This window comes from Myodes glareolus, chromosome 9, assembly GCF_982192425.1.
Source record: "Myodes glareolus chromosome 9, mMyoGla1.1, whole genome shotgun sequence".
NCBI lineage: Eukaryota > Metazoa > Chordata > Mammalia > Rodentia > Cricetidae > Myodes > Myodes glareolus.
Genome location: NC_142034.1, coordinates 81054604 through 81081142, shown reverse-complemented (window position 1 = coordinate 81081142; position 26539 = coordinate 81054604). Strand labels below are relative to the sequence as shown.

The following is a 26539-nucleotide window of genomic DNA, read 5'->3' as shown; positions in this document are numbered from 1 at the left end:
GCTGACAAGATGGCTTACGGGGTAAAGGCACCTACCACCACATCTGGTGACTTAGGGGGTAAAGGTACTTACTACCACACCTAGAAGAAGAAGACAACCAACTTCCTGTAGGATTGTACTCTGACCTCCCCGTGTGAAATGATAGCATGTATACCACCCCTCACACACACACATACACACAATAATAGCATGTATACCACCGCACACACAATAATAGCATGTATACCACCACTACACACATACAGAGACACAATAAATAGATAAAATGTAATTATCTTTCAAGCCAAGCATGACAGTGTGTGCCTGTCATCCCAGCATCGTCAAAGCAGGCAGCAAGCTCTCTGGGCTACTGGTCAGCCACTCTAATGACTTGATCAGGTCTAGGCTAATAAAATAGCCTGTCTCTAGGCAAGACAGTGGTGGTACCCTCTTTTAATCCAGCACTTGGGAGTCAGAGGCAGGCAGATCTCTGAGTTTGAGGCCACCTGGTCTACAGAACAAGTTCCAGGACGGCCAGGACTACACAAAGACACATGGCCTCAAAAAACCAAAAAGAAAAGCGCATGGCTCCTAATGCCAGAGACTGTCCTCTGCCTGTCCCCTCACCATGCGCACACAAGTGCACGTGAACCTATACAAAGATGAACATAAATATGGTGACATTTTGTGATCTAACAAAGTTTGCCTGAAGATCAGAGTGTGGCGCTAAGCCACTAGTTAGCCATAGAGTCCAGGCAGTGGTGGCACACACCTTTAATCCTAGTACTCAGGAGACAGAGGCAGACAGATCTCTGTGAGTTCAAGGCCACCATGGGCTACACGATTGATCCAGTCTCAAAGAGAAACAGCCAGGAGGTGATGGCTCAAGCTTTTGATCCCAGTACTTGGGAGTCACGCACCTTTAACACTAGAGAGGTGGAGACAGGAAGGAATATGGCTGGGTAGAGAGACAGGAGGAGGCAGGAGCTAAAGGCATTCAGTCAGGGGTCTTGTAGAGACATGACACCCCATTCGGCCTGAGGATTTCATAGAGGTAAGAACTAGTGACTGGTGGGGAAAGCTTTGTTAGATCACAAACAAAACATCACCACACATATATACACAAAAAATATTACACACAAAAAGGTTTCATTTTTAAGGATTCAATTGTCAATATGTATAGTGATAAAAATTAAATCTGAGAAGTTACAAATGTTTTCTAATTGATTTAAACATGACTATAATGTGCTGCTAACATCAATACAACATAGTCTATGAAAAATAATCCTTTCTCAGCACAGGAAGCGAGGGAGGAAGCTGACACGGCTTCACAGTCGCGGATCTCCTCAACATCTGCCTCAGAACTGACCGCTGGATTCTTGGGGCTGCTTCTGCAGGCAGTCGGCTGTCATCTCACCCTTAATGTCCCTTCTGGAAAATACCACTGTGCTCCTGCGGACAAGAGAGAGATAAAGAGGTACATAACCTTAGTGCTATTATTGGAGTAGACTCAACCTTACATATTGCGGCAAAAGTCGTGAGTACCCCTGGGGTTCTCTAGACAGTCACTGGGAATCGCTGCTGTAAAGGGCAACTTGGACAAAGGCCTCTGCTCTTCTGGTAGCCATGTTTCCGGGGAGTTCCTTGTGCCTACCTGTCCTTCTTTACTTCCGAAGCTCTGTTCGTGCTCTCCCCCACCCCTATGCTGTTGCTTCCCCTGGCAATTCTGTGTATTCCGAGCGAGCCCTTCCCCTACGCTCTGCATGCAGTCACCAGCGAGGTGATAAACCTCAAGTGAGAGTCCTTCAAGCAGTGAAGGTGGCCTCTGGCTTAACGCTAGGCAAATCTTGCCCCTCATGACCAAAAATAATAAGCTGTTGGTTCCTGATATTCTATTTCCAGGAAGAGAACTTGTAACAAATCTTCACTCACTCTCATGTAGACTAAGAAGTTTGGTATCAAAAGGAACACACTTTTGCGTGTTAAACTAAAGTATGTAGCTGGGTGTGGTGACGAATGCCTGCAATCATAGCACCAGGAGGCTGAGGCAGGAGGATCTTAAGTTCAAGACCAGTCCCAGATGCATAGGGAGACGTGTGTGTGTGTGGGGGGGGTGTCCTTAACAGCAGTGTACTGGTTAGTACTTTGTTAACGTGACACGAAACAAAGTCATCTGGGAAGAGGAGGTTTCCAGGGAAATGCCTCCCTCAGATTGACCCGTATGCAAGCCTATGAAATATTTTCTTGATTAATGGGTGATGATGTGGGGAAACCCACACTGTGGGTGGTGCAACTCCTAGGCAGGTGGTCCTTGGTTGTATAAGACAGGCTGAGGCTGGGGCTGGGGCTGGGGAGATGGATCAGCTGTGAAAGGCTAGGCTAACACCAGCAATGAGAACCCAGGCTGAAGCACACCATTGAGCAAGTCAGTAGGCAGCATTCTTCTACGGCCTCTGCTTAGGTTCCTGCCTCCAGGCTCCAGCCCTGCTTGAGTTGCTGCCCAGGCTTTTCTCAGTGACAGAATGTTATCAGAATATGTAAATGAACTCTCTGCGCCCCGAGTTGCTTTTGGATAGTCTTTATCACAGCCACAGGAAGCTGTTTCCTACAGGATGTCTCTCATACTTAGATTGCCATGCTGTCCTCTGGATGCCAAGTCTTGACTCACCAACCTTCACCTCTCTGTGAGTATCAGTGGACAGAATCTCTGCTCCACCCATGACAGAGGCAAACGGTGTCTTCCTGAGTCCTCGCTTCAGTTCCAGACCACACACCCAGCATGTATCCTAAAATTTCCGTCATTAGGCAGTACCATTATCCCCCCTTCCACCACAGTACATGTTAGTCCATTCTGGTACAACTCTTCTCTCTGCAAGTAGAGAAAAGAGGCCTCCAAGGGAACCAAGCCTATCCACATCTGGGTCTTGAAGTCCTAACCTCCAAGGTTTGAGCTATCCAGTCTGGTATATTTCACTACAAGAGCCAGAGTGCACTACATAGCACCTATCAGGGTCATTCTCAAACTTCATAAGTATATCCCGTAAGGTTCAACAGCCCCAGCTTGCATGCCCACATTATGTGACTTTATGTCTGCTTTGTTAAGATTTATTTTATTAATTAAATGTATAGTTGGCTGTTTTTACTCTTTGGGTGACCTGCTACCCAGCTCCCAAATAAATATATGTGGAGTCTTATTCTTTCTTTCTTTTCTTTTCTTTTCCTTTCTCTTTCTTTTCTTTTTCTTTCCTTTCTTTTTTTTTTTTTTTGGATAGTTTTGGGAGAGAATTTTTCAGTAGGTACTGGAAATTTGCCCATGTTTAATTTCTAACTGCTTAAAATACCCCTGACCCCAAAAAGTAAGAGTAAGAAAAAGTGCCCAGCCTTTGTTTGAATTGTTTCTAGCCATATTTTTGTAACTTAAATTATCCTGTCTACCTTTTGCCTCTGGGCTTTTTTCTTTCTCTACTTCTGTATACCTTTCTTTACTTCTTACTCCATGGTTTGCTGTGTAGCTGGGTGGCTGGCCCCTGGAGTTGTCCTCGCCTCAATTTCTTGTTCCTGTGTAACACAGCTTCACAGAATTAAACAATTGCAACTTAAAAGAATGCAATACATCTTCGCATCATTAAACAAATGTTCCACAGCAAAAACAAATGTAATGCATTTTAAAATAATATTCTACAACAATTATGTTGGTGTAGGAGGGTCTTCTTTGTATGAGTTGCTTTCATTGGTTAAATAAAAAGACTGCCTTGGCCTTTTGATAGGACAGCAGTTTAGACAGGCGGAGTAAACAGAACAGAATGCTGGGAGAAAGAAGGCAGAGTCAGGGTGAGCTGCCATGGAGCCAGCCACCAGGTCAGACATGCTGAATCTTTCCCAGTAAGCAACAAGCTCATGGTGACTTACAGATTATTAGAAATGGTTTGAATCAAGATGTGAGCTAGCCAATAAGAGGCTAGAACTAATGGGCCAGGTAGTGTTGAAATGAATACAGTTTCCGTGTAATTATTTCGGGTGTAAGCAGGCTGGGAGCCAGGCAGCAGGAAGCGGCCCACTGCTCCTTTTACTACATTATGTGACCTGGGGAGGAGGGCTTGTGCACATGAGTGTAGGTGCCCACAGAGGTCAGAAGACAATGTCAGATCCAGATCCCCTGGCACTGGAGTTACAGGCAGCTGTGAGTTGAGCCAATGTGGGTTCTGGAAACCAAGATTTACTTACTAGAAAAATACACATTCCTAACTGATGAGCCATCTCGCTTTATTCTCTTTATATCGTCTTCCTTGGTTTCCCGTTTCTTGGCTCCCTTTCAAGGTCAGGTTTCTGTTTTCATTTCTCTCTTTACCCAACTCCTGTCAGCATCAGCCACCCCCATCCCTCTGCCTCAGCTGCAAGGTGGGGCTGGGACCAGCTGCTGGAGGTAGTGCTCTAACTATATGCCAGATTTTTGACCTAGGAATACAGAACAATGTTCAATTCAGTCTTTCCAGGGAAATGAAGATGCTTCCCAAGTCACCCTTGCCTTCCACCTCTGGTTAGTGTTCTAACCCCACGATGCTTCCCATCGTAGGGTCCAGGTGCAACTGTGCAGGAAGCCAGGAACCAGCTGTAACCTGATCTCTGAGCAGCATGGCAAGGGCAGGCAGCTCCCACCTCAGCCGCAGGAAGCAACCTTGAAGTGAGGGGATGGTTCATGCCATCACCGTGGCAACCCCCTCCTACTTTGCACACTAGAGGGCCTGCAGTCTGCTTCACTGTGTTGAGAAGTGAACCATCAACCCCAAGCTGCTCTTACAGGAAAAAGAGGCCTCTTCAAAAGGCGTGAGTCCTGGGGTTGGAGAGATGACTACTCTTCCAGAGGTCCTGAGTTCATTCTGGTGCCCTCTTCTGGCCTACAGACAGACAGACAGACAGACAGACAGATAGATAGATAGATAAAAGGCGTGAGTCCTCCAGGGAACCACGAGCACACAGGACAAAGGACACTATGCTCTTCTTCCCATTGTAATCCAGTCCCACTAACTGATGGTTTATTTGGTTCAGTCTAAGAGACTTGAAGACTAACAAGAAGACCCTTGGCCAGAGTTTACTCTGGCTGGACGGGAGGAGCAGGTCTGCTACCTGTTGTTCCTGTCACTTGAGTACATGTGGCTGAGGTCTCCAACGCCAGTAAGTTCAGCCTATTCAAAGGTCAGTGTTAGGGCTGGCGAGATGACTCAGCGAGCTCTTGCTGCCAAACCTGGGCCTTATCCCAGGGGCTTGTGGTATGAAGACAGAGAAGAGACTCCCAGAAGTTGTCCTCAGACTTACACATACGCAAACAAAAAATTTAAGTTAGCTTTGGGCCTGAGATGTCGGCCCTGTGAGCAACAACCACAGTGAGAGTAAGGACAGAAGTAAGGGAGCCAGCTTCTGGGGACGTGAGAAGACAAAAAAGCTGTGTCCATGGTTGCAGGGGAGTTCCTCCCTTCCTGCAGTCATATAGAGCAGCAAAGACTGGAATCTTGGAAATAGTCTCTTACCCCAGATGAACATGGCTTAGGGTGCAGGAACTGTGGACCTACCCTGGCATCACCGGCAAAGCATGGTAGAAAAGAAGGCTGCGGGGGAGCATGGCAAAGAGTATGGTATCCCTTCCCATCCTGTTACTATAGTATCTGGGATTTACCTGAACTTAAGATTGCTACCTGCTTCCAAGTCCAGAACACAGTGTGGGACAACACCTGCTCCACTAGCCTGGGCCATGGAGCCTGCAGACCCGGATGTGGTGGGAGACCTTCAGGTACCCTGTTCTGAGGTGCACAGGGTTGTGTGCCAAAGGGCAGACCACAGGTGGTCCCTCATGGCAGTTTTGTCAACTGGATTAAGACATGCCTACGGCATTGGCGTAGAACACCACAGTGCAGAGTAACCGAGGGTGTTTGCAGAGATTAACTTGAGAGACCACCAGCTCCATCCTCTCTGCTGGGATCCTGGGTTGACGGAAGACAGAGAAACGGGAAAGCAAGCTATGAGCACCGACAGTCTTTTTTTCTGCTTTCTGATCCAGGGATGCAACTGCTGCCAGTCAGGAGCCACACCCTGGAGTGGCTTCTTGCCTTCCCTACTATGATGGACCATAACACTGAAAGGTGGCACCAAGACGCAGAGTCATGGCTGTTAGACCTCTCAACACGATGTTCATAGACGTGGGGGACGTGTTCGTGGAACAAAACAGGAAGAGTTTGGAGATGCAGGCTGAGGAAGCCCCTAGCTTCCTCAAGCACGGCTTAATGGATCGTTCTGGTAGGCATTCAGAAGACCAGAATGCCGCTAGGGCTCCCGGACTGCTCCCACGGTTAGAGGAAACTAAAGGCCTCTTGTGCTATATTTGGCAAAGAATCTAGCTTGGGTCTAAGCATTTTCTGGAAGAGTTGGGAGGGGCTGAACTCAAGCGGACTAATTTAACTGGTGAATAAGATTAGGACAGACAACGCGATATTCACCCTGCGGCACGGCTAGGCGCTCGCTGCTTTACCCGCGGCATGGCTAGACGCTCGCTGCTTTACCCACACTTCAGAGAGAACACGAAGCACAGAGAGGAATTGTGTGTAAGGAGCTGGGACCCAGTCAAAGCTGAGGACAGAGCTGATGCGGACATGACTGTAATCCAGAGATCACTACAACCGAGGAGGAGCTTCAGACTTCACACTCGGACAATACAAAATGTATCGTGTTGGGGGACACTCGATCACCTGTGAACCCTGAGTTTGCATTTGCAGTATATAAAATGAACCTGGGGCCAGGAGGCTGCCAGCAGCTGGTTGACAGAGTAAATCATACACCAGAGGGCAGAAGGGTGGAAGGGAGGCCCCAGAAGCAGGGAGGGATTTGGAATACCTTTTTATTTTTAGGCTTTTGTTTGGTGGAGCAGAGGGAGGCTTTCTTTGGGAGACACCAGCAAGGAGAAAGGGTTAGCTGGCTGCTACGCAGTCTCTGAGCTAGAGTTTTCACCCTTGCCTTTGACTCTCCAGTCTTATTTATAAAAAGAACAACAGAGATTTTTAGCTAAAGCTCCCTTTACAGCAGCAACGAAGCCAGCGCCTGCGGGAACAGAATCCCGGGCAGGCTTGCGGCCTGAGCAGTCAGGGCCCGGCCACCAGAGATGCAGACCCATAACTGCGGAGTCAGCCTCAAAGGGCATACGGAGATAGGAGACTCCTCCCTCCTCAGGACTAGTATCTCCCACCCCCACCCCTGCTGCCCCTGGTTTTGCAAACCAAAAATTGTCACACACTACACAAACTGGCCTACCACACCAGTGGACAAAACACAGTCCCTTCAAAAGCAAAGGGACCAGCTCCACTCCTAGACTTAGATGTCAAAGGCATTAATGCTTATCAAACACTCATGCCGACAATTAGATAAACAACTGATTCCTACAGGGGGGAGTGGACCCTACTGTAAGTAAATTATCTGCAATGATCTTCGAAGTACCTAACTAAAGAAGCCGAGGAGGCTGCGTTCTCAAAGATTTAGAGCCTTTCAAAGTCTGGCTACTGAATCCTAAAGTCATTAGCACTAAATAGAACTGCTGGTAAAGAATGCCTAACGATAAATACTTAATGAGCTGGAAGTGGCTCTTCTAATTAAGAGATCTAATAACTGTCACTAGTTAATGGCCATGAAAAGGCAATGAAGCACTTGGTGGAGGGGATACTTTCACAGAAAATAGGGGTACCTTCTAATGCCAAGAAATGTCAGTCATGAGCTAGTAAGAAGTCACGCCCCACACGTACACACAAATACTTTATTATACAACATACATAAGAACTATAAAAGAATAAGAAGTTTAAATATCAGCATCGTAACAAACAGGCGGCAGTTCAACATCCAGGGTGGAGAGAAGGTTGGAAGGAGACTGCAGTGGATCTGGAGAAAGAGGGGTTTCTTGTTAGGTTTCCACCAAATCCTGTAGCCACTGTCTATAACATTAGCTGCTACTTCCACCCTAAATTCATTTACCTGATGAATCTCACACAGTAGTGCTATTTCATTTGTATTTTAATAAATAAAGCTTGCCTGAAGATCATAGAGTAAAAGAGCCCCACTGGTCCAGCTTCACAGACCAGGCAGTGGTGACACACACACTTTTATTCCCAGTAGACACACTAGTTCTATGCCATAGAAATTGGGTCGTGCACACCTTTAATCCCAGTGGTGCATGCCCTTAATTCCAGCCCTACAGAGGATTATAAAACAAGAGGAAACAGCTCTCAGCCACACAGTCTCATTCTGAGATTCCTGGAGGCAAGTTTGCCATTTCAGACTGAGGTAGAGGCAAGAGCCAGTGGCTGGCTGTTTTTGTTTTTCTGACCTTCAGGCTGAGCCCCAGACATCTGCCTCCGAGTTTTTATTAATGTGCAACATCACACAACGTGCAGATTTCTAAAATGTGGCAGTGGCCTTCAAGCTGACCTTTATCAAGAAGTAGGCCTTCAAAGTATGTGAACCTACACGTTCTTTTCTTTTTAATATTTATTTATTATATATACAATATTCTGTCTGTGTGTACGCCTGCAGGCCAGAAGAGGGCACCAGATCTCATTACAGATGGGTGTGAGCACATGTGGTTGCTGGGAATTGAACTCAGGACCTTTGGAAGAGCAGGCAAAGCTCTTAACCACTGAGCCACCAGACCAACCTACATGTTCTTTAGAGCATAAGGAAAGTCTAATGCTAAGACAGGACCAACCACCCGTGTCATCATGGTGGGTGGTCTGATGGTGTCTTCTGACCGCCACTTCCAACTAAGACCTTAAGCTTTCGGCATGGAGAAGGTGCTGCCGGTCTACACGGCAGCATAGGTGTCTGGCCTTCTGTTAGCCATGGATGGAACCTGGATTATTCACCTCATCACGGTTACTACTTCAACTCGTGGCCTAAGAAGCTGGATGTTGAATTTCATCTTCTGCTGTAACCAAAGGCTGACCAGATTCCAGAACCACTTCTTTTGGTATCAAAACATAATGACTGGGGAAAAAAGTTTTATTATTCTGAAATTTTGCCCCAGTAGTCCAAGGGACAGAAGCTACACACAGGCTTGCCTGCTGTCCCCAGAGCAATGCAAGTGTCACCTAACAAGTTGCTCACAGCTTTTCGAGAGCCCCCGGCTCACTTACCAGATTCCCACGCTAGAAAGGGTGTCTTCAGAGGTGAAGGGGGATCCAGGTGCAGCAGCTTCTCAACCACGTTCTCCTCACTCAGGACCATGAGAGGCACACCATTCAAGGGGAGATGTGCAATCTGGTGCTCCTCAGGCAGGTCAAAACTCTCAAAATCTGTCACCAAGGGAAGCAACAAACGTCAGGACAAAGCTCCCTCAGCCCGGTTAGGGCAACGGCAGTGAAGTACATTACGTCAAAATATTCTTCTCCATTACTCAGAACAGAGCCAATTTAATAATACTCAGTTAAATAAGTTCCTGCCTTAAAGTCACTATTACTGTAAACATACTCAGCAAAAAGTATAATTATGCCAGGCAGTGGTGGCTCACACCTTTAATCCTAGCACTCAGGAGGCAGAGGCAGGCAGATTGCTGTGAGTTCAAGACCAGCCTGGTCTACAGGAGCTGGTTCCAGGTCAGGCTCCAAAACTACAGAGAAATCCTGTCTCAAAAAACCAAAAAAACCATGATTGTAACAACTCTTGAAGTCTCTTTAATAGGCATGTGATAGAAGTATGACAGATAGCACATAACTATCATCCAAGCACTTGGGAGGCTAATGCAGGAGCATCACCGTGAGTGTGAAGCCACCCTGAGGTACAAAATAAGCCCCCATTTTCTGTCAAAGATTCTGTAATAAAATGAGAATTTCTGCACACCAGAAGAAAATGTGACCATATTGATGTCACAGAAAAGGAACTCGCCGGGGGCTGGAAAGATGGCTCAGCAGTTAAGAGCACTGGCTGCTCTTCCAAAGGACCTGGGTTCAATTCTCAGCACCCAGATGGCAGATCACAACTGTCTATAACTCCAGTTCCAGGGCCTCTGATACCTTCACACCAATGCATATAAAATAAATTTGAATAAATTATTTTTTAAAAAAAAAAGGAAGGAAGGAAGGAAGGGAGGGAGGGAGGGAAGGAGGGAGGGAGGGAAAAGGGATTTGCCATGATCTGAGTTATAGGTCAAGCTAGGATTTTTCCTGGAAGACAGTTTTCATGTGAAAAGAGAGTATTTGTCTCAGAACCTCAAGGAATGAAGAAGTCTACCACACATCAAGAAAAGTTTTATCGCCAATGACAGTCTTCAGAAATATAAAAAAGGTTAGAATAGTGTTAACACTCACCTGTAATAGCATGACATTAATTTGAAAATTTCTCTTACATTACTTTAGACTTTTAGACTTGGCCTTTTCTTTTTGTTTGTTTGAAACAGGGTCTCTCTACACAGCCTTGGCTGGCCTTGAACTCAGAGCTCCACTTGCCTCTGCCTGGGACTGAGGGCGTGCACCACCAAGCCCACCACTTGGCCCTTTCTGATGACATCAGAGGTGATATCAAACAATACACCTTTTTGAGACAGGGTCTCTATGTAGCCCAGGCAATCCTGGAACTCACTGTGAAGATTCAGGCTGGCCCTGAATTTGCACAAGTGACCTGGAGCTTCTGATTTTGCTCCCATTCTCCCCCTGACCGAAGGCGATATCCTGGCAAGTGACTCCACCTGAGCAAATCTGTTTAGTCAAAGTGACCCAGGTCAACAGTCTCAGAGTCTGGAGCTGCACAATACAGGACATCACAGGGTAAGAAAATCTCAAGCCGAGGGCATCCCAAAGACCTTACCTAGAGGATTGAAGGGGAAGAACTTTTCTATTTCTGGATAGGTGTCATCAGGAGCAGAGACAGAGCTTTGTATCTTAGCCGGCTTCTCAGCGATCTAGAGAAACCCAAGAGAAAAAGCAGCTGTTAGAAGCTTTGCCACCCTCATGGTAACAGGAAGTTGGAGGCGTCCTCAAGTGATGGCGTCACACTTTCACACCTGTCAGTTCCATGCTCTCTTCCAACAAGTCACAAGTCTTGCTTTCAGGATTCAGTCAAGAGAGAACTGACTCCCGGAAGTTATCCTCCAACCTTGACATGCAGGCATCACATGTGCAGGCCCTGCCCTCCACACACACACACACACAAACACACACACACACAAGCTAAGGGCCTGGAGACGTGACTCAGTGGTTAAGAGCGCTTGTTCCTCTTACAGCACCCACAGTTATCCGTAACTCCAGTTCAAAGGATGCGATGTCCCTTTACATCCTCCTCAGGCACACGGTACACTTATATATTATACAGGCAAACATCCACATACAAAAACTAAGTTTTTTTTTAAGTTAAGCCAGAAATTTTAGCATCTATCCACATATATTCCCAACAACACTGAGCAGGGTTAACTCAAGGGTAATCTACTCAGTTGTTCAAACCTAACAGCAGAGTACACAGACTTGAGGCATCCCAGAACAGTAGCCAGCTAATGCTGGGAGTCATTTTTAACCTTATAAAGTGTGGTTTCTCTGCCACTATTACCTTAATCATTTGCATGGCTAATGTTAACAAGTTTATGTTCCTTAAGTACATGGGATTAAGAAGCAGCAAAACACTCAAACCATCTGAAGACTACTAGGTAGACAAGAGCAGTAGGCCAAAACAGAAATCTGGGTGCTCTGGATCTCACATGTGTATTCCAGAATTGGGGGTCTGAGGGGTAGCTCAGGCTGGCCGCTTCCCAAGTGTGAGAGTGGGGGTGTCCATCAAACCCAGCTGAGTACTTCACCCATCTGCTAAGTGGCTTTGAACCAGCTGCCTCCTGAGGCAAAGGCAACATTAGCTACTTCTACGAGTTACATTGTACCCAAGGAGCTAAGCAACTGGAAGGAGTATACAGCACCACTCTCCTCTGTTCACTCGTTTGTGGACTTCTATGCATCTCCTACTCAGAAGAAAGCCAGCTAGGAAGTCCGTCTTTATGCATCAAAAGTGCTATAGTGGAACTTGAGATGGCTCAGTGGTTAAGGAAGCACTTGCGGAAGAAGCAAGGCTCAAGGGTGAATTATGAGCAAGTGCTATGAAGAGGCCAAGGACCATTGCACACTGACAGAAAAATCAGGTGGCAGCACCGTCATCTCCCTGAAGGGTGCCCAGCAAACTCCAAGGGAGCAGACCAAAGCACAGGAGCACCGAGCTACCTCCGGGCACAGGAATAACCAACGGGGTAACTAGAACTGTAACACTGACTGTACCATGAGGAAAACCATCTGAGCTTTGGATTCACTGGCACCTAGAAGACTATTCAACAGAATCTCAGACAGCCCCAAACATACCTATTAGAGGAAAAGATGAGTAGAAAAGGTAAGATCACATGCTACACCCAGCCTTCTTCCTCCCTTCCTCCCTTCCTCAGGGCCATAAAATCCCCCAGCTCAGCCCCTTTGGGCGCTGGGCTGGGACAGGGTGGTGAGTGCAACCGGGCAGAAGGGAAGTTCCTTTGTTTCAATAGCCTGCCGGCAGCAAGGTAGGCCGTTTGTCAGAGAGGTCCCTGGCCAACAAGGGAACCTGATCCTGTACCAGAAGATTCATTGGAGAGCATTTGAAGGAAGAGATGGGCAGGCGCCAAGGCAAGAATTCCTCCAACAATCTGAAAAACAACATGAAAACACCAGAACACAGCAATCTTACAACAAAAGGACTTGACCACCCTAATCCAGAAGAGGTGGAAAAAAGTGACATTATGAAAGCAATAAGAGTCCCTTAAACAGGGGATGAATAACTCCATTAAAGAAATGGAGGAGAAATATAACAAAAAGTTTGAAGAAATGAGTGAATCTGTAAATGATACCCTGGGAAACCAAGAAAAAAACAATCAAACAGGTAATGGAAACAGTTCAAGAATTGAAAACTGAAATGGAGGCAATGAAGAAAACACAAACAGAGGGCCAGCTGGATATGGAAAATCTAGGTAAACAAACAGAGACTACAGAAACAAGCATAACCAACAGAATACAAGAGAGAGAACGAATCTCAGATTCTGAAGACACCATAGAGAAAATAAACACTCTGATCAAAGAAAACAGCAAATCCAACAAATTCTCATCACAAAACATAAAAAGACCAAACCTAAGAATAATAGGGGTAGAAGAAGGAGAAGAATTGCAGATCAAAGGCCCAGAAAATATATTCAACAAAATTATAGAAGAAAACTTTCCCAACCTAAAGAATAATATTCCTATGAAGCATACAGAACACCGAATAGACTGGATCAAAAAAAAAAATCCCCTCGCCATATAATAATCAAAACACAAAACATACAGATTAAAGAAAAAATATTAAGAACTACAAAGGAAAAAGGTCAAGTAACTTATAAAAGTAAACCTATCAGACTTACACTGGACTTCTCTATGGAAACCATGAAAGCCAGAAGGTCCTGGATAGAGGTACTGCAGAAACTAAGAGACCATGGATGCAAGTCCAGACTACTATAACCAACCAAGCTATCGTTCACTATCAATGAAGAAAACAAAATATTCCAAGATAAAAACAAATTTAAACAATACGTAGCCACAAATCCAGCCTTACAGAAAGTAATAGAAAAAAAAATCACAACCCAAGGAATCCAACATTGCCAACACTGCCTACAATAACTCACATCTAGTGACCCTTCACAAGCACAAGTTAAAAGAAGGGAAACATACAAATTTTACTACCCTACCCAAGAAAAAATAAAAAAACTAATTGGAGTCAACAACCACTGGTCATTAATATCACTTAATATCAATGGACTCAATTCACCTATAAAAAGGCACAGACTAAGAGATTGGATACGAAAACAGGATCCAACATTCTGCTGTTTACAAGAAACACACCTCAACCACAAAGACAGACATCTACTCAGAGTAAAGGGTTGCGAAAAGGTTTTTCAAGCAAATGGACCTAAAAAACAAGCGAGTGTGGCCATTCTAATTTCTAACAAAATTGACTTCAAACCAAAATCAATCAGAAGAGATAGAGATAAACATTTCATATTCATAACAGGAACAATTAATTCATCAGAAGGAAGTCTCAATCCTGAATATCTATGCCCCTAATATAAAAGCACCCACTTAAGTAAAAGAAACATTTCTAGAACTCAAGGCAGTCATCAAACCACACACACTAATAGTAGGAGACTTCAACACACCTCTCTCACCAATGGACAGGTCAATCAGACAGAAACCTAACAGAGAATTGAGAGATCTATTGGAGGTATTGAATCAAATGGACTTAACAGACATCTATAGAACACTCCACCCAAATAGGAAAGAATATACCTTTTTCTCTGCAGCTCATGGAACCTTCTCGAAAATTGACCACATATTCGGTAACAAAGCTAACTTCCACAGATACAAAAAAATATTAGTAACCACCTGTGTCTTGTCGGATCACCATGGACTAAAGTTAGACTTCAACAGCAATGCTACCCCCAGAAAGCCTACAAACTCATGGAAGCTGAACAGTCAACTACTGAATCACCCCTGGGTCAAGGAAGAAATAAAGAAAGAAATTAAAGTCTTCCTTGAATTTAATGAAAATAAAGACACAACATACTCAAACCTATGGGACACTATGAAAGCAGTGCTAAGAGGAAAGTTCATAGCACTAAGTGCCCAATTAAAGAAAACAGAGAAAGCACACATTGGATTGGAGACTTAACAGCACACCTGAAAGCTCTAGAAAAAAAAAAAGCAGACTCACCCAGGAGGAGTAGAAGACTGGAAATAATCAAACTAAGGGCTGAAATCAACAAAATAGAAACACAGAAAACAATCCAAAGAATCAATGAAACAAAAAGCTGGTTTTTGGAGAAAATCAACAAGATTGACAAACCCCTATCCAAACTAATCAAACGGCAGAGAGAGACACGCAAATTAATAAGATCAGAAATGAAAAGGGGGACATAACCACAGATACAGAGGAAATTCAGAGAATCATTAGATCTTACTACAAAAGCCTGTATGCCACAAAATTGGAAAATGTAAAAGAAATGGACATTTTTTTAGATAATTACCATATACCAATGTTGAACCAAGACCAGGTGAACAATCTAAATAGTCCTGTTAGTCGCGAAGAATTAGAAGCTGTTATCAAAAACCTCCCTACCAGAAAAAGCCCAGGCCCAGATGGTTTCAATGCAGAATTCTACCAGAACTTCCAAGAAGAGCTGATACCTATACTCCTTAATGTATTTCACAATATAGAAACAGAAGAGTCACTGCCAAATTCTTTTTATGAAGCTATAGTTACTCTGATACCAAAACCACACAAAGACACAATCAAGAAAGAGAATTACAGGCCAATCTCACTCATGAACATTGACGCGAAAATTCTCAATAAAATACTGGCAAACCGAATCCAAGAACACATTAGAAAAATTATCCATTATGATCAAGTAGGCGTCATCCCAGAGATGCAGGGCTGGTTCAACATATGCAAATCTATCATATGATGTAATCCATCATATAAATAAACTGAAAGAAAAAAACCATATGATCATTTCATTAGATGCTGAAAAAGCATTTGACAAAATTCAACACCCCTTTATGATAAAGGTGTTGGAGAGATTAGGGATACAAGGTTCATACCTAAAAATAATAAAAGCTATTTACAGCAAGCCGACAGCTAACATCAAATTAAATGGAGAGAAATTCAAAGCCATTCCACTAAAATCAGGAACACGACAAGGCTGTCCACTCTCTCTATACCTCTTCAATATAGTGCTTGAAGTTCTAGCAATAGCAATAAGACAACATAAGGGGATCAAGGGGATTCGAATTGGAAAGGAAGAAGTTAAACTCTCGTTATTTGCAGATGATATGATAGTGTACATAAGCAACCCCAAAAACTCTACCAAAGAACTCCTACAGCTGATAAACACCTTTAGTAATGTGGCAGGATACAAGATCAACTCCAAAAATCAGTTGCCCTCCGATACACAAAGGATAAAGAAGCAGAGAGGGAAATCAGAGAAACTTCGCCTTTCACGATAGCCACAAATAGTATCAAATATCTTGGGGTAACTCTAACCAAGGAAGTAAAAGATCTATTTGACAAGAACTTTAAGTCTTTGAAGAAAGAAATTGAAGAGGATACCAGAAAATGGAAGGATCTCCCCTGCTCTTGGATTGGGAGGATCAACATAGTAAAAATCGCAACTCTACCAAAAGCAATCTATAGATTCAATGCAATCCCCATCAAAATCCCATCAAACTTCTTCACAGACCTTGAGAGAACAATAATCAACTTTATATGGAAAAACAAAAAACCAGCCAGGCGGTGGTGGCGCACGCCTTTCATCCCAGCACTCGGGAGGCAGAGACAGGCGGATCTTTGTAAGTTTGAGACCAGCCTGGTCTACAAGAGCTAGTTCCAGGACAGGCTCCAAAGCCACAGAGAAACCCTGTCTTGAAAAAAACCAAAAAAAAAAAAAAAAAAGAAAAGAAAAACAAAAAACCTAGGATAGGCAAAACAATCTTATACAGTAAAGGAACTTCTGGAGGCATTACCATCCCTGACTTCAAACTCTATTACAGAGCTAAAGTATTGAAAACAGCTTGGTATTGGCATAAAAACAAGGAAGTCGACCTATGGAATCGAATAGAAGACCCGGATATTAACCCACAAACCTATGAACACCTGATTTTAGACAAGGGAGCTAAAAGTATACAATGGAAGAAAGAAAGCATCTTTAACAAATGGTGCTGGCATAACTGGATGTCAACCTGTAGAAGAATGAAAGTAGATCCATATCTATCACCATGCACAAAACTCAAGTCCAAATGGATTAAAGACCTCAATATTAATCTGAACACATTGAACCTGATAGAAGAGAAAGTGGGAAGTAGTCTACAAGATATAGGCACAGGAGACCACTTCCTAGGTAGAACTCTAGTAGCACAGACAAGAGAAACAATGAATAAATGGGACCTCTTGAAACTGAGAAGCTTCTGTAAAGCAAAGGACACTGTCACTAAGACAAAAAGGCTACCTTCTGACTGGGAGAAGATCTTCACCAACCCCTCATCAGACAAAGGTCTAATCTCCAAAATATACAAAGAACTCACATGCTACACCCAAAGAGCAACACAATACCAGTAAAACCTAAAGACCCTACAAAAGCAAGACCTGAACAACCAAATATGGATGAACCAGAAGAAAAGGATCTAAAAAATAACCTCATGAGAATGTTTGAAATTCTTAAAGATGAAATGAGAAATTACCTTAAAGAAATGGAGAAAAAATACCAACATAAAATTGGAAGATATCAGCAAATCACTTAAAGAAAACCAAGAAAAAGAACCCAAACATATAACAGAAACTATTCAGGACTTAAAAACTGAGATAGAAAAAAATAAAGAAAACACAAGCCAAAGGAATTATAGAAACAGAAATCATGAGAAAAAGATCAGAAATGACAAATGCAAGCATGAACAACAGAATACAAGAAATGGAAGAGGGAATCTCAAGTGCTGAAGATAAAACAGACTCATCAGTTAAAGAAAACATTAAATCTAACAAAAGCTTAAACCAAAATATCCATGAAATATGGGAAAACATAAAAAGGTCAAATCGTAGAATAATATGTGTAGAAAAAGAAGTAGTTCAACTCAAAGGCACAGAAAATTTATTTAACAAAATCATTGAAGAAAACTTCCCCTACCTAAAGAAAGATATGCCTTTGAAGATAAAAGAAGCTTACAGAACACTAAATAGACTGGATCCAAAAAAAGTTCGCTCGCTACATAATAATCAAATCAGTAAACATACAGAGTAAAGAAAGAATATTAATAACTGCAAAGGAAAAAGGTCAAGTAACAATATAAAGGTAGACCTATCAGGCTTACACCGGACTTCTCAGTGAAGACAATGAAAGCCAGAAGGTCATGGTCAAACATTATGCAGACATTAAGAGACCACGGATGCCAGCCCAGACTACTATACCCAGCAAAACTGTCGATCACCATAGAAGGACAAAACAAGATATTCCATGACAAATCTAGATTTCACCAATACCTAGCCACAAACCCAGCCCTACACAAAATATTAGAAGGAAAACTCCAACCCAAGGAGTTTTTAGCTACCAACAAAAAAAATAAAGGGGGAAATTAAAGACTTCCTAAAATTCAATGAAAATGACCACACAACATACCCAAATGTATGGGACACAATGAAAGCAGTGTTAAGAGTCATGTTCATATCACTAAATGTCTACATAAAGAAGCTGGAAAAATCCCACACTAGTGAATTAACGGAACATTTGAAAACTTTAGAACAAAAAGAAGCAAACTCACCTAAGAGAAACAGACAGCAGGAAATAATTCAATTGAGAGCTGAAATCAACAAAATAGAAACAAAGAAAATAATACAAAAGATCAATGAGACAAAGAGTTGGTTCCTCGAGAAAAAAACAAAATAGACAAATCTTTATCCAAATTAACAAAAAGGCAGAGAAAGAATATCCAAATTAACACAATCAGAAATGAAAAGGGGACATAACAACAGATACAGAGGAAATACAAAAGATCATCAGGTCATATTTTGAAAACCTGTACTCCACAAAATTCCAAAACTTAAAGGAAATGGACAACGTTATGGATAAATATTACTTACCAAAATTAAATCAAGACCAGATAAGCAAATTAAACAGACCTATAACTGCGGAGGAAATAGAAACAGTCATCAAAAGTCTCCCAACCAAAAAAAGCCCAGAACCAGATGGTTTCAGCTCAGAATTCTACAAGACTTTCAAAGAACTAATACCAATACTCCTCAAATTATTTCACACAATAGAAACAGAGGGATCATTGCCAAACTCTTTTTATGAGGCTACGATTACCCTGATACCCAAACCACAGAAAGACAATACTAAGAAAGAGAATTACAGACCAATTTCATCCATGAACATTGATGCAAAAATACTAAATAAAATACGAGCAAATCGAATCCAAGAACACATCAGAACCATCATCCACCATGATCAAGTCAGCTTCATCCCAGAGACGCAGGGATGGTTCAACATACAAAAATCTGTCAACGTAATCCACCATATAAACAAGTTGAAAAACAAAAAACCACATGATCATCTCATTAGATGCCAAAAAAAGCATTTGACAAAATACAACATTCCTTCATGATAAAGGTCTTGGAGAGAGCAGGGATACAAGGAACATAATCAAGGCAATATACAGCAAGCCTACAGCCAACATCAAACAAAATGGAGAGAAACTCCCATCCCAGAGATTCCACTGAAATCAGAAATAAGACAAGGTTGTCCACTCTCTCCATATCTATTCAATATAGTTCTTGAGGTCCTAGCTAGAGCAATTAAGACACCAAAGGGAGATCAAGGGGATACAAATTGGAAAAGAAGTCAAACTCTCACTGTTTGCTGATATGATAGTTTACATAAGTGATCCCAAAAATTCTACCAAGGAACTTCTACAACTCATAAACACTTTCAGCAATGTAGCAGGATATAAGATTAACTCAAAAAAAAATAAGTAGCCCTCCTGTACACAGATGATAAAAGGGCTGGGGAAGAAATCAGAGAAACAACACTCTTCACAATAGCTACAAATAGCATAAAATACCTTGGAGCAACTCTAACCAAACAAGTGGAAGACTTGTATGACAAGAATTTTAAATCTTTGAAGAAATTGAAGAAGTGGAAAATGGAAAGATCTCCCATGCTCTTGGGTAGGCAGAATTAATATAGTAAAAATGGCAATCTTACCGAAAGCAATCTACAGGTTCAACACAATGCCCATCAAAATCCCAGCAAAATTCTTCAAAGACCGTGAAAGAATGATACTCAACTTCATTTGGAAAAGCAAAAAACCCAGGATAGCTAAAACAATCCTGGGTAATAAAAGAACTTTTGGAGGCATCGCAATCCCTGGCGTCAAACTCTACTACAGAGCCACAGTACTGAAAACAGCTTGGTACTGGCATAAGAACAGACAGGAGGACCAATGGAACCGAATAGAAGACCTGGATATCAATCTACACACCTTCAAACACCTGATTTTTAATAAAGAAGCAAAAAATATCAAATGGAAAAAAGAAAGCATATTTAACAAGTGTTGCTGGCATAACTGGAAATCAACATGTAGAAGAATGAAAATAGACCCATATCTATCACCATGCACAAAACTCAAATCCAAATGGATCAAAGACCTCAACATAAAGCCAGCCACACTGAACCTTATAGAAAAAAAAGTGGGAAGTACACTTGAACGCAATGGCACAGGGAACCACATCCGAAATAGAACCCCAGCAGCACAGACACTGAGAGAAACAATTAATAAATGGGACCTCCTGAAACTGAAAACCTTCTGTAAAGCAAAGGGCACGGTCAACAAGACAAAATGACAGCCTACAGAATGGGAAAAAGATCTTCACTAACCCCACATCAAACAGAGGTCTCCAAAATATACAAAGAACTCAAGAAATTGGACACCAAAAGATCACATAATCCAATAAAAAAAAAAGGAGTACCTAAACAGAGAACTCTCAACAGAGGAATCTAAAATGGCTGAAAGACACTTAAGAAAATATTCAACATCCTTAGTCATCAGAGAAATGCAAATCAAAACAATTCTGAGATTCCATCTTATACCTGTGAGAATGGCCAAGATCAAAAACACTGATGACAACTTATGCTGAATAGGTTGTGGGGAAAAAAGAACACTTCTGCATTGCTGGTGGGAATACAAGCTGGTACAACCCCTTTGGATGTCAGTGTGGTGATTTCTCAGAAAATTAGGAAACAACCTTTCTCAAGACCCAATAATAACCACTTTTGGGTATATATCCAAAGGATGCTCAATCATACCACAAGGACATGTGCTCAACTATGTTCATAGCAGCTTTGTTTGTCATAGCCAGAACCTGGAAACAACCTAAATGCCCCCTGACCAAAGAATGGATAAGAAAAATGTGGTACATTTACACAATAGAGTACTATACAGCAGAAAAAATTAACGACAGCTTGAATTTTGCAGGAAAATGGATGAAACTAGAAAACATTATTTTGAGTGAGGTAACCCAGACACAGAAAGACAATTACCACATGTAAACTCACTCATAGGTGGTTTTTAAACATAAAGCAAAGAAAGCCAGTCTACAAACCACAATTCCAGAGAACTTAAGACAAGAATGCGGACACTAAGAGAGACTTACATAGATATAATCTACATGGGAAGTAGAAAGTAGAAAAAGACAAGATCTCCTGAGTAAACTGGGAGCATGGGAACCTTGGAGGAGGATTGAAGGAGGGAGGTGAAAGGCAGGGAGGAGAGCGGAGAAAAATATAGAACTCAATAAATATCAATTTAAAAGAGAGAGAGAGAGAGAGAGAGCACTTGCTGCTTTTCCAAAGGGGCTGGATTCAGTTCCTTGCACCCATGTAAGGCAGTGCACAACTGCTTGTACTTCCAGTTCCAAAGGACCCAGCGCCCCCTTCTGGACTCCTCGGGTGCTCACACACATCGATACACATAGGAATGAGACTAAGCCTTTTTTAGTGCTAAAACATGTACACGCATGTCATCTTCATATCCCACACTCACCTTCTTCACGGTCGAAGCTGGCTGTTTTTGTTTGAGCGGCCTATTAGTCTTCACTGGCTTTTCTGTAACCCTGTTGACAGTTCCCAAAGCCTTTCTGTTGGCTTTAGGCAAGGCTGGAGCATCGAACACTTTGCCAGCTTGAGGCACTGAGACCTGCGATTTCCCATCTAATGCCTTGACTGTTTTGACTGTTGAAAAAGAAAAAGTATAATCCCAAGAATATTACGGGCTCAGTGGGTAAAGCTGCCAAACCTGACCACCTGAGTTCAATCCCCAGACCCCACACAGTGTAAGGGGAACTGATGGCCACAGGTTGTCTTCTGACCTCCACAGGCACCCATGGAATATGTATGCTCCCAAACACACACAAATAAAGGTAATAAATACAGTGTTCTTAAAGATTAGACCATGTAAATATCTCATCAACTCAAGCCAATTCTCACCCACAAACCCATGCTTCATTTTTGGCAGTGGTTTAGTTTTTTTGTTTTTTGTTTTTTGGTTTTTTTTTGTCTTGTTTTGTTTTATTTTTTTGGTTTTTCAAGGCAAGGTTTCTCTGTAGTTTTGGAGCCTGTCCTGTAACTAGCTTTTGTAGACCAGGCTGGCCTCAGACTCACAGAGATCTTTATTGTCTTAATGAGGTTAATTTAAGAGTGTGCTGCCGGGTGGTAGTGGCGCACGCCTTTAATTCCAGCACTCTGGAGGCAGAGGCAGGCAGATCTCTGGGGGGGGGGGGATAATGTCGGGCGGTGGGGGGCACATGCCTTTAATTCCAGCACTTGAGAGTCAGGACTGTTACACAGAGAAACCCGGTCTCAAAAAACCAGAAAGAAAAAGAAAAAAAAAAGATAATAAACATGAAAATATAACAAACCTGACTCCAATCAACCACAAAGTACACTAAACGCTACCGGCTCCAGGCCACGCCCATTGACCACTCAACACCTGTGTATTCAAAGGCAGCCCATACTTACCACCAGACCCCAGCTTCAACCCATCCTTAGATGCCAAACGGCTGCCTGGTTCTTCATTATCCTTATCAATAAAGATCAGAGTAGCCATCCTGGATTACTCTAGGGGAGAGACTTACATATCAGATTGGGGAAGGCATGAAGAGATAAGCACCAACAGAGACCAAGATTGGCTAAGGGTTCTGTGCACCAAAGAAATTACAATTAAGCTGGTGAAACCAACAGGCTTTATCCAGATCTTAACTCTTCAAGCCAGGGTCAGAAATACTAAACTCCTAAAGAGAAGGCAGTAGAAGTTGGCACCCATCAAAACTGTTTCCGGGCTGTAATCTGAGCGCTAGGGAGGAGACAGAAGGATCAGATAATCAAGACTGGTCTCCGAGACGTAACAAGTTCGAGATCACAAGCTGTTTGAAACCCTGAAGGAGGCAGAGAAGAAGAAAAATAAAACCAGCGTCGCCGCGGATCGAGCGCGCCAAGAGTGCCCAGGGACGCGGGGCCGAGTGAGGCTCTCGTAGACCCAGCTTCGGCCTCCAGTCTGCCCGCCGCGCCCCCCACTCCCGGTCACCCCAGCTCACCCGCGATACCTTAACAGCCAGACTCACCCAAGACTGTACCACCAACGATCCCGCACACCGCGGTTTAAAACACAACTCGCGCCTCAATTGGTCCATCCGAGAGGAGGAGGGGCCTGGAATCTGAGAGCCAATGATAGCAATCGAAGTTTTCAGCCACCGCTCCCCCCGCCACACACCCACACCCACACCCACCTGCATCTCTCTCCCAGGAATTAAAAAACGATGATCTTACTTTATCCAAAACTACTGATGGGATTTTTGTTTCCACGGTGTGGACCTGCGAGAAGGCACTGGCCCAGTAACAAAAACATCGTTAAACATAACTTTAAACATTAAAATCTTTTTTATAACAAGGTTTCATGTGACCCAGGCTGTCCATGAACTAGCTTCCGGTCTCCCAAGGGCTGGGATTACTGTACCACCAGTCCAGGCTTACTTTTATGTTTTTAGCTTGTTTAAGACAGTCTTTTACTGCGCAGCGCAGACTTGTCTGGAACTCACTAGCCCAGAAATCAAAGTAGAAAGAGTGAATTCTCTAGGAGACGGGCATATACATTAGTTACTGGCTAAAAAGGCGAAAACGCATCAATAGAGACCAAACTTCATCCAGAACACACGTGCACAAAATCTTAAGAGTAAACTAGAGAAACCAAGAGGCTTTTTCTAGACCTTAAATCTTCAGGTCAAAGTCAGAGGTCCTAAACTACTGAGAAGATGGTTTGGGTCTGCCCACATCCAAACAGTCTCCAAGGCTGGAGAGATGGCTCAGCAATGAAGAGCACTACTTGTTGCTCTTGTGGAGGACCCTAGCTGCCCTGGAACTCACTATGTAGACCAGGCTGGTCTTGAACTTACAGAGATCCACCTGCCTGTGTCTGCTTATTTTTGAGTATTGTGGAAATTCGACAGGTTGAAGACAAATGGGGGTCATTTGTCTCTGATTGAACCAGGTCTTCTGATTGAAATAAGCACGGTTAATATCTTTGGAACCTTGTCCTACCTACACCCTTTTTACTATGTGTGTTTGATTACAGTTAATGGGAGTGAAGATTCCTTAGTCTGTTTGAGCACTCTCACAATGATGGGTCAGTTCCCATGTCAGGAGTTTTGTATATTCCTGAAAACATTCTAAAGTTTCGTGATAGTAGGATATATGTCCTAGGATTTTCACCCATTCCCTCCTGCTGGATATTTGGATTCTTTTCAAAATGGCGGTGAAAGCCATACGGAGCCACAAGAGACTCTGCTGTGTGAGTTCCATAGAAATAAAATAGCAAAAATAGCAACAACAACAACAACAACAAAAATAGCGCAACGCCTTTAATCCCAGCACTCAGGAGGCAGATCACAGGTGGATCCCTGTGAGTTCAAGGCCAGCCTGGTCTACAAACCAAGTTCCAGGACAGCTGGGGCTTCAAAAGAAACCCTGTCTGGCACAATAACAAAAAGCAAATTTTCAAATCACTAACCAAATCCTGCATCTTACTGACAGTCTTCCCCTCTCTCCAGACACATAGGAGACACTTTGTTTCCTCAGAGCCAACAGATTCTGCTTAGCCTCAGGAGCTCTGCATAAATAATGCTGTCTGCCTACTAAAGGGATTCTTCAAAATGAAGAAACCAGGCGTAGCAACACAACCCCTTTAATCCCACCCTTGGAAAGCTGAGGCAAGTGGATCTCTGTGAGTTCGAGGTCAGCCTGGTTTACACAGCTCCTTTAGCCTGCCAAGACTACATAGTGAGGCCTTGTCTCCAAAAGAAGAAAAAATATTCAAAGAGAAGTGGAGGATGCACCTTGTTTTTCTCAAATGTCATAGGCAAAAACTTTGGTGCTGATAAAATTTAAGGAATGTACATTTATTTTTGAAAAGTTTCCCCAAAGTTTTTCTTGGGGGGGGGCGGGGGCTATGTAACACTATAAAATACAGGACTGCCTTTTACGTGTACAGTTAAGAATTTGCACTGGGATCCGTCTTTTTACACCTCCTTAAATCTGCTTCCAAGCAAGGTGATGGTGCTAATGAATATGTACCTTGAGTTCCCTTTAAATTCGCTTACCAAATATATACTCTACACCTCTTAAAAGCAGAACACTATGCCAATCACGAAAAAGAAGAGTCTAACTGGAGGAGGAAGAGAATAAAGACAATGCCCCGCCCCCACCCTTACTGTTTCTTCTCTGCCCTATTCCTTTTATCCCCTTAATCTAATCTGTTTTCTCCTTGTATCTCCTTCTAAATTTTGCTTCTTCTTAAAAGAAATCTCTATAAATTCCCACAGCTTCCGCATGGACACTCTAATTCCTTAAGTTTTCTCCCTTTCTCACTGACAGGAACCATTGCTGCTTTTCCAAGGTCCTACTGCAAGCGTAAATTATATAACCACCCTGTCTTTAAAAGGCCATCATTTTCTTCATAACGATGTCCCTAGACGAGCTTTGTGATTCCCGTTTGTTATTAGGGAATAATGTACCCTGTTGGTTGGTAAACTACCCTCGTGTAGAATACAGAGTTTTTAGCTAATATATTTCTCCTTTTATAAAAAGCATTCATCCAGAGATGATCTCTGCTTTCTTGGTACCTCTAGAATCTTCTTGCGAACTCAAGCCTGAGGAAAAATTCCTCCTTCTTGCCCAGAAAGTTCTATAATTCCTCTGAGGAAGCACTCTCTGGCTTTAACTTGCCAAATTAAATCTTCACAATCTTTAACTTCCGACCCTTCTCTTGGGAGGGGGGGGTGTTAGCTACATTCATCTGTATCTGAAGAGAAATTTATGTGAGGGGGAAGTGTAAATAACAACAAGGGAACAAAGAAAAATTTCCAGGGAATGACTCAGTAGTCAAGAGAGCTTGCTGTTCTTGCAAAGGATCCCGGGTGGGGTACTCAGCATATATATGGTGGCTCCCGATATATATACACATACATACGTACACATTTCCAGTTCCGGAGGATCTGATGCCAATGACGTACAAATTCAGGTAAACTCATACACCTAAAAGAAACCCAATAATAAAGAAAGGAAGGAAGGAAGGAAGGAAGGAAGGAAGGAAGGAAGGAAGGAAGGAAGGAAAAAAGGTCCGCTAAAATCTCCTGTTTTCCAGTAGTTTGTTGAATAGTTTCTGTTTTATGGGAGACTATTTAAGTTTGTTTGGGACAGGATCTTATTATATCACCGGCCTGGAATTCAAAGATCCGCCTGTGTCTCAGGGATTAAAGGCGTGAGCCATTACACCTACCTTTTTGATTTTTTCAGTAAATATTTTTTGCTAAAATTCTACTGTTCTAGAAAGAGAACAGTGTTCCCTGCTGGGGCACAAAGCTGCACTGCCACCGTCTTCCTGCAGGGTGCACAACGAACTACTTGCATGAACCT

At 42.9% G+C, this 26539-nt stretch overlaps 1 protein-coding gene across 4 annotated transcripts; it reads right to left on the bottom strand.

The window, feature by feature from the left end:
- Window positions 1-7757: 7757 nt before the first annotated feature.
- On the bottom strand, window positions 7758-26535 carry Pttg1 (PTTG1 regulator of sister chromatid separation, securin). Of its 4 annotated transcripts, XM_087910702.1 has the most exons (8): window positions 26403-26497; window positions 26098-26158; window positions 23194-23286; window positions 22592-22690; window positions 21618-21805; window positions 10810-10903; window positions 9144-9302; window positions 7758-7893 (listed from the first exon to the last, which is right to left on the bottom strand). In XM_087910702.1, exons 4-8 carry the CDS (start codon window positions 22677-22679, stop codon window positions 7814-7816), a joined length of 609 nt encoding a protein of 202 aa, XP_087766828.1. In that variant the 5' UTR covers window positions 22680-22690; window positions 23194-23286; window positions 26098-26158; window positions 26403-26497; the 3' UTR covers window positions 7758-7813. The 4 variants fall into 4 exon arrangements, with proteins under 4 accessions (XP_087766828.1, XP_087766829.1, XP_087766831.1 ...); XM_087910703.1 differs by lacking the exon at window positions 26098-26158 and having other exon boundaries at window positions 26403-26535; XM_087910705.1 differs by lacking the exons at window positions 26098-26158; window positions 26403-26497 and having other exon boundaries at window positions 23176-23202.
- Between the last annotated feature and the right edge of the window lie 4 nt (window positions 26536-26539).